Source organism: Schistocerca nitens, chromosome 4 (assembly GCF_023898315.1).
Source record: "Schistocerca nitens isolate TAMUIC-IGC-003100 chromosome 4, iqSchNite1.1, whole genome shotgun sequence".
NCBI lineage: Eukaryota > Metazoa > Arthropoda > Insecta > Orthoptera > Acrididae > Schistocerca > Schistocerca nitens.
The window spans coordinates 872,163,922-872,173,123 of NC_064617.1; the positions used below are offsets into that span (position 1 = coordinate 872,163,922).

The window sequence follows — 9,202 nt, forward strand, 5'->3', positions numbered from 1 at the left end:
ACATGGAAGGCCGAAACGGTTGAAACTCCTTTTAGTCGCCTCTTATGACAGGCAGGAATACCTCAGGCCTATTCTTACCCCGGACCCGCAGGGGGAGTCGGCCACTTCAGTTGCCCATAAAAGCACATCACCTTGCGTATAGCTCACGACAAATCTGATTTTCCGTGCTTCCATCCAGTTGCGTGGAAATACACGATGGAAAGCACTCATAAATACTACTGGATTCATTCTTTTACCTTCCACAGGAAACAGTCTATGTCTCAACAAACATTCGTCTGCAAAAGTAAATGATAGACACGTGGCACTTTCGGTCGTATTTATGTTGTTGTAGTTACCTGTAATTCCGGTTGGTAATTGTTCAGGTATCGGAGTTATGGGTATGTTTACTATTTGCACTCTACAACTGTCACTGGTACCTGCTGTGGGCCTCGTGACAATTTGTGGATAAATACCGACAGGTTGTGGGTTGTTCACTGTAGCCTGTGTATTATTTACATGCACAGTTCGAGATATGGTAATACTTTCTTCTAAATGATTGCGGATCCTATTTTCCGCGGCTTGTGGGTTAATGTTTACCTTCTTCACGATTTAATTTTCTTTACTCTGAATAGCCTTTTCTGCTACATCTGTGTATAACTTGCAACCCGTTACAAACTTCTCTGCAATAGTAGTAACCTTATCTAACGTACCTGCTTCATCTTGACTAACGATATCACTCAGATTTTCATTAATGTTCTCTCTCTCCTTCTTAGCACATGCTGAGTCAACTTCTAATGTCGCTACCCTTAACGTTACCTCTTCTACAGTTAGAGGTACACCTTCGTAGTCTGTTTAGTCTGTTAACGACAGTGATTACCTTTTGTGCTGTCGAAACCAACTAGTTTTGTGTGGCTTCAATGTTTGTGTTTGCGTCTGTGATTTTCTTTATCTGTTGTTCTACTCGATAGTGGCGGTCATTAAAAGAATCTACCTTCTGTTTTACCTCTGTAATGTTACTGTTAACTTCAGGAAGTACTTCATGCTTTACGTATGTTTTCATATCATTCAATTTTTCATCTGTTTCAGTGCGAAAATTTTTGGCTGAGTCATCGAATTTCTGTGAGACCGTGTTTTGCAAATCCTTGAATACTTGTTCTTGTTTCATTGCATTTAGATCTTGTGTAACAGTGTTTTGTCGTTGTTTTACCGTGTTCATATCTTGTGTCAAATTATCAATTTGGGTATTTATATCTTGTTTCATATCGCTGAGATTGGTGTTTATATTATACGAGGGCTGTGCAGAAAGTAAGTTACGATCGGTTGAGAAATGGAAACGACTATGAAAATCCGATAAAGCTTTGCAAAGATGTGTTGGGCTGTGTCTCTAGTATGACTCTACATAGAATTATGTCACTCTTTTCGTTCCTGAGCTCTTAGTGAGCGCGTAAAGATGATATAGAAAATAGTGTCTCCCGCCAAGTACGAGGGCCTGGTGAGAATTTTCCCCTGAAGCTATGCATCCAACATTACGTAACTGTCGTGCGAATTGTCTCCCACTGAGTTTCATCTCTGCTCAAACGGACCGCTGGCTATGAAGACAACATTTTGGCACAGACAACGAGCTTTAGGCCAGCGTAGAGAATTGGCGGAAAGCACTGGCGGCTGCCTTCTATGATGAGGGTATAGGAAAGTTGGTACAACGCTACGACGAATGTCTGAGTCAGAACGGCGACTACGTAGAGAAGTAGCTGAAAGGTGTAGCTAACTGTTACAAATGAAACATTTCTGATTTTCACTGTGATTTTCATTTCGCGATCAATCGTAACTTACTTTCTGGACAGCCCTCGTATAATAACTGCTACAGCAGTGCGTCAGTTTTACTAACGTGGTTGCTGTCCGCTATACTTCCCAAGTTAATGTTTTGTGTTGTGACAAGTGGTGTTTGTAACATGTTATCAAGAATCATATTTGGATCGCTCTCCGACGTTTCATTCATGAGCGGTATGTCGCTCTGGTAGATGCGTGATATTTGTCTCTTCAGTGGTAAACATTATGTCGTCCAGGTTATTCTGTTGTGGAGCGTCGCCATCATTTGTCACTCCTGCGACACTCTTCTATGATCTACTTGAACCTTCTGCAGTGGGCATGCATGGCACCTGAACTTCAATTGTTAGATCTCGCAATTCTACGCCATCTTGGATGATTGCGTTTTCGCTATCGCTATCAACAATGGGCATATACTTTTCAAGTGTTATATGAATATGCAAAAAATATAAATTTCACAAAAATGTTAAAATTTCATACGCTAATTATTACAGCTGATAAATGTAATGCTTGCTTTACGATTATTATAACGTGCAAACTATTATGTAGCAATTCTTTATGTTTTGCTGACAATGCGTATCACACTGAAAAACTCCTGTAAATTTTTCGCCAATAAAATTCAAGGAAGAGAATAGTGAGATAAAGGTTGCTATCTACATAAAAAAAGAGTCGCTACCAACCATAAGCATACAAGCAATTTGCATAGCCGTCCTACCTTTGCAGCGCTGAATAAAACAGCTTACTACGGAAAATTTTACGTGACCTGTGTCCAATTCTTAGTCCTCTCAAAAATTTTCTCCTCAATTTTGCCTTTTTGCGTTACTTGCTCCCTGTCGTGATTCATGCAAACAGAAAATAGAGGCAATTAGTTTTTATAATTCATAACAATGTCATAGAAATTTCTTACTGTAACAATGATTAACAAACACCACTCACGACCGTTGCCTCTAAGCCCTCGCACACAGGTCGACAGTTGTAATATAAAAAAATTTAAATAAATATAATTGAATATGATTGCGTTATTAAAATGTCTGTGCTTATTTTAAATTTTCTTGGCGACCGGACTTCACTTTTTAGTTTAATGTGCAGGCAGCGGACTCTGGGAACACCGACACTTGTCGTAATCACGAAAATCCTCTTCCTATAATTTTCCTCTTCACTTCATTAAATAAATGCTTGATACTGTTTTTTAACATCATGTTACTCATGCACACATATGATACTTCAAGATCGCAATACTTCAATCGAAAATCGCACATCCTCATCGTCCTTCTACATACGAAAGCGACAGTATCTTTCTAAAACAAAAAACTGTACAAAAAATGAATGAAAAAATATTTTTGTTTGTCTGAACCTTACCGCGCATTCATAATTAACATCTTTGCTAATGCTTCTAGTCGATCGGTGTTTCAGTTTTGTTTTGTTCTTTAATAAGTAGTAACTTTGCGGCATCCTGGGGATCTTTCATCATGTAACACTAACCAGCACACAGACCCTGGTTGTTAATCCAGCACGCAGATTCTGTTCAGAGATGGGGTATCTCCTGGAAGCAATGCTTTAATACGCATGAGTATCTGGGAAGGTGCCAATTTCCATTGCTCATTCACTGTAAATCCATAAAATCACTTTCCCATTTCAAAAACATAATCAAGGCCTTATTGCACTTGTGGTTTAATGATTACATTCCATAAACTTCACATAATTTTTTTACCACCTACTGCATCTCTATTTCTCATGGAACTCTCCTGTTCAACTTATTACATGGTACGTGACATTGCTTTGCTGCTGTAGAAGAAGACATCTTATCATTTTTATTGCCTCTATCATATTCCATTGCGCAAGTGCCTCATGTTCGTTTTTATGATACATGCAAGACAACTTCAAAACTGAAACATAATCAAGTAGTAACAAGATAACAGTACTGCAAACCACTGTCCTATCTCCAGGAAACATGGCCCCACAAACGTCTGTACCAGGAAACACAGAACTCAGGTATTGTTTGTGTCTTTACCACTGCATCTGAGGCCTATTACTCTGTACAGCACAACATGTATATGACATTTGAAAAAAATATATACATGGTCAGCAAATTCATTATATCACCCATTAAAACTTAGTGATAACGGCATATCAGTATATTTATTCATTCTGTAGATATTTTGGGTGGCCTGCACCTGCTGGCTAACTCCAACATATACACAGTGTGCCTGTTATAAGTGCAGATATTTTTGTATGTTGTACTTTATATGTACACACACCAGTGGTTGGCCGTTTTTCCTATGCATCAAACAGTCTGCCCACAAAAAAGTCATAAACTTTACCACCTGATGTTTTCTGCACAGTCATGCTACACCATTAAGCGGACTATGACTTTCAGTAAAAAAAAGTGATGTTCAGAATCTATGTACAAATTAATTAATTTTCAATGTGAATGTATAATGAGTCATTCCACGTCATTGCAATCTGTCGTGCAAAATGATAAAAAAAATGGTTCAAATGGCTCTGAACACTATGGGACTTAACTGCTGAGGTCATCAGTCCTCTAGAAATTAGAACTACTTAAACCTAACTAACCTAAGGACATTCCACACATCCATGCCCAAGGCAGGATAAGAACCTGCGACTGTAGCGGTCGTGCGGTTTCAGACTGTAGCGCCTAGAACTGCTCGGCCACTCTGGCCGGCACAAAATGATCGATGGAACATATTACAAACTAATTTTTTGCATCCATGCACCCACACTTCAGCAGTTGACCTGCCACCCAGGGAAAAGTAAGCATTAATGGCTTGCTGTTGCCACATGTACCCGGAGGTACTGACCAACCTAAAAATATGACTTGTAATGGCTATAATTATTAGTCTGGTAATAATGTAAATACAGATGTGACATTGTTCAGTACACCGTCCTCAGTCACCAATATAAATTCCCGGACTTATACCCATTATACCCTGTACATGTCCTTCGATACTTGCATTCCAGAGTATCCTATGTAGAGCACAAATTTCAAATAAGATTGGTGTACTGTAATTACAATAAAAGTATTTGGATTTCAAGAACATTCATGTTAATTGTGTCCCTAACGGTTTTAGTACATTGCAAAAAGACATGAAAATTTGTATATTGAAGTCACAAGGCTAAATGAATCTTGTGATATTGTTTCAGATATGGAGGCACCATCTACGGTGTTTGCCTTCTTGCTGTCTCTTGCAGTTCAGTGGCTTCTCGTGACAGCCAATCTGAGTGGTGCCCCACCTACCACCACAACGGGCCTTGCTGCTGACACCACCAGTACAATTCCATATGGCGCACCTCAAATTGGAGAGAACCCCACGGCAGAGCAAGACAGCTTCACGGTGGATCTGGATGCACCAACCACAAATCAACAAGCCCACTCTGGAGAAGGAGGTACCTCCAACATGGCCCTATCTACCCTCACTGATATTCCATCCACTACCAGCAAAGTACAGGATGTTACAGGTGTTAACCCCACCACTGTTACAGTGGATCGAGATGGCATCACGGAACGCCCTACTGCTGCCACGACAGACCTGCGCCCGGTCACTACATCCCGTGGCTGTATCGCTCGTAATGCAGCTGGTGTCTCAGCAGTCAAGAGAGGCAGCAAGAGGCTGAGCGCACACAACAAGAACCCGTCCACTGTCACCACAGAAGCCACCACGAAGCCGGAGACTCGTACTGCCCGTCCCACAAAACCAAAACCCGAACCCATCTGTCCGGCCGGCTGCAAGTGTGAGAACCTGGAGGTGCACTGCTCACGGGCCGGGCTGGTGGCCTTCCCTGAGGGGCTCGATCCACGCACCACCTACCTGGACGTGGGCCACAACCGCTTGACTGCCATCGCCGATGACGAACTGGCCGAGCTGGGCCTCACCCAGCTCACCAGCCTCATCTGCGATGACAACGCCATCGAGACAGTCGGGCTGTATGCCTTCCGGGGCCTCCACGACCTGGCACTATTGCAGCTGTCTGGAAACCGCATCCGCAAACTGTCCCCATTCATCTTTGTAGGCAATACGGACCTTCGCCACATTGACCTGACAGGTAACCCCTTGCAGCTGGGGCACGGGCCGCTGCTGATGGTGCAGCAGCTCGAGTGGCTGGACCTCGACCAGTGCAACATCACGTACCTGGCACTGGACGCGTTTCGCGACATGCGAGGCCTGCGCTACCTCAACCTGAGTGGCAACCGCTTGACTTGGCTGAGATTGTCACAATTCTCCGGGCTCAACTACCTGCGCTACATCAAGCTGAATGGCAACCCACTGGTGTGCGACTGCAGCACAAAATCCCTCTGGCGCTGGTTCAAGCAGCAGGCAGTCCACGTGGATGCCAAGTGCATTGCCCCTAACAATGGCACCACGCATTCCTGGAATTTCTTGGAGGTGCTGCACTGTGTTGATGAGACCGAATATTATCCACCATTATCATGAGAATTGTCAATTTTACAAATACACTCTAAAAATCACAGCTCTGAACGCTGTGTTGTATTACTGTTTCCCTTACTTAACCTGCACATTTGCCAACTTCTGTGGTGTTTTATCACTCTATCCTCAGCACAAAGCTGTTCTGAAACAAAGGATAACAAGAGATCTTGAGCCCTTAAGAACTCCCACTCTTTCAGTGATGCCACATGCAGACCTCAATATGGTTTCTTGAGTGACATTTATCATGACTTCCAAATATGATGTCTTGTCCTGGCATCTTATCTGCAGTTTCACTCAACCAAAAACAATATTTTTTATATCTTCCATTTCCTTTCTTTCTTCTATATGGTACCTAGGGATAACAAAGCATGATGAAATGGCTAAGAGAAGTAGAAAATGAACGTGAGCTAGTACATTTGATATTCATTATTACTGGTATATCCGAATGCACAGTTTGTCAATATAGATCATATCGATAAATAAAATTGATTAATGTCAGAATTCACAAATGTTCTAAAGAATGTCAAAGATCACTTGCTTGTTTCTTAGTAGTCAAAACATGAAACCAATATGTTCATGTACAAAATGCTCATGTAAAATGTATCACCTTGACTGTAAATGAATTAAACATTTACTAGTTGTTGTACAAAGGCAAAATATTTTGTTACAAATAAATGTTTGCAAAATTCTCCTTATGTGATCATATTGACCCTTTTACTATTTTCGAACTATTGTTCCATCCAGCACTGTTCCTCTTCCAGTGCTTGAGAAAATTACAGTTGAAAAATGCCCACCTCAGTTACTTCTGCCACTCTGATATTTCCTGAGATTAACTGGTTAACAGCAGAGGCGTAACTGGTAAGAACACCTTTTGACTGCATTGCATTTATTGATGGATCTGTATACGCACTGAAGGAGGTAGTAAAAATCCATTCTTGCAGGAATACTATACTTTTGTTATAGCTACATTGTGATATCTGTTTCAGTGAGTCGGCCAGCTGAGGGCTAATCACAGTTGTTTCTCCAGCGCTGTGTGCTCGCTGTGTTGCATGTTTTGCAGGTACATATAGATCTTATTCACATGTGGCTGGCAGCATGCCAGTAACACTGTCTAATGCCACCATGCCACCCTCCTCCCCATTCCCCCCAACCCCGCAAATTTCGAGTGTCCCAAAAAAAATATGAGCATCTTACGCCCAAGATTTAAGTAACAATGAACTAATTACAAAATAGTAGTAACATTAAAAAAAAGGCATTTACCTGTTTACAAGAGATACTTGAAGTGGTTGCCATGGGCATGCAGGCATCACCGACTTCATGTGATGATGTTAACAGCAACACGCTGTAATTCTGCGCACACAATGTTGCTAAGTTCTCTAGTAATTTTACGTTTAAAATCATTATTGCCCGAGGATTGACAACATATACTTTGCTTTTTAGTGTGTCCCATAAATAAGAATCACACAATGTTGAGTCTGAAGACCCTGGGTGCCAGAGGCCTCTGCTGACTAGTCGGTCTTCAGGGAACATGTTGATGATGTGAGCCATACTTTGGCTGGATGTGTGAGCTATTGCTCCATATTGTTGGAATACTGCACCAACTTCTCTGCATATGTTAATTGTGCAAAGTAAGAATCAAAGATCTCCAGATATCTAACACTGTTTAAGGTGTGACAGACAACACATACCACACACCTATCTTCTCCGAGTGGAGAGATTCTTCATGTTCAATATGTGGGTTGTCCTGCAGCCAATATCTGACATTCTGGGAGTATACATAACCTGACAAATGAAACCAGGCCCGATCTGACATGAAGTAAAGCAAGGCATCCAATTACTGTTAGTAACTGATATTAACAGCAGTTACAATAGTGAATTGTACTCTTAGTACAAGACAATTCCTCATGAAACAGGATTGCTGCACGCTTCAACCAAGTTATACACCCACCTCTTCATCTTTGAAACCTGTTTCTGCATCATCATCATCATCATCATCATCATCATATCATCATATCATCATATCATCATATCATCATCAACAACAACAACAACAAAACTCCCACTTTCTGATCCAGTAGTACATGCAGACAACTACTTTTCTTACCATCTATTGTTTCTTTCTCACTGATCCCTCCACATTTCAAAGCCCGACTATCAATACCCTTATTTCCTATCCACTCCTCAGCAGCCACTCTCCACTGCACACACATCCAAATTACTTTAAATCCTTCCCACAAGCTCTTGAAAAACAAATTACCTCTCTTCACAACCACCTATCTTACCATTTGATTTTACCAGTAGTAGTTAACATTTCTTTAGCAGTCCATAGTCCATAGTGTGTCAAAACCCCAACATCATCACCGAAATTTAAAAAAAATGTTATTTTTACTTAGAAAATCTGAGCTAATAGTTTGGCTATAGCTATGCTACTCATAGAACCAGTCAGCAGCTTTTGTCTGTGACTCACCAGTCTAGTGAAAGTAGCAACACTTCTTTCACATAAAATTTTTTTCTACATTGTACATGGATCCTGAAATTTTTAAACAGAGGCCATTGCACAATGTATCACCTTAAGTAAAAGTCCCTGTTTAATTGTTCAGTTCATATAACATCATTTTTAACTATTTTGACAAAGCAACAGAAACTTTGTCATCATTCACTGCACACGCATTTAGACAGTCTGGCAATGACCACAGAGTGGATGAAACCAGTAACTGCACTTTCAAATGTTTTTGTGAATGTTGTCACAAGAAAATAAATGAAGAGAGATAACCAATTATTCACCACTGACAATGTCATTTTCTCAACTGGTAGCAGGTATTACAGAATCATTTTACAGTCACAGACTTCTGCTAGTTGTAAATCGGTATGTAAACATTTCTTTTGTGACATAAACTATCTTAATTCACACTATTGGAAGTTTCCTGAGGGAACTCTCTGATCTCTCAAACATA

At 40.9% G+C, this 9,202-nt stretch overlaps 1 protein-coding gene across 1 annotated transcript in view; it reads left to right on the forward strand.

Annotated features, from left to right (window-relative positions):
* The window catches only part of LOC126251915 (slit homolog 1 protein-like), a 65,195-nt gene extending 58,282 nt beyond the window's left edge, over positions 1-6,913 (forward strand). The window contains exons 2-3 of the mRNA XM_049952647.1: positions 4,966-5,208; positions 5,305-6,913. Of these exons, the coding sequence (XP_049808604.1) occupies positions 4,968-5,208; positions 5,305-6,254 (1,191 nt within the window). The 5' untranslated portion in view covers positions 4,966-4,967 and the 3' untranslated portion in view covers positions 6,255-6,913. The remainder of the gene's footprint in view (positions 1-4,965; positions 5,209-5,304) is intronic.
* Positions 6,914-9,202: the final 2,289 nt, after the last annotated feature.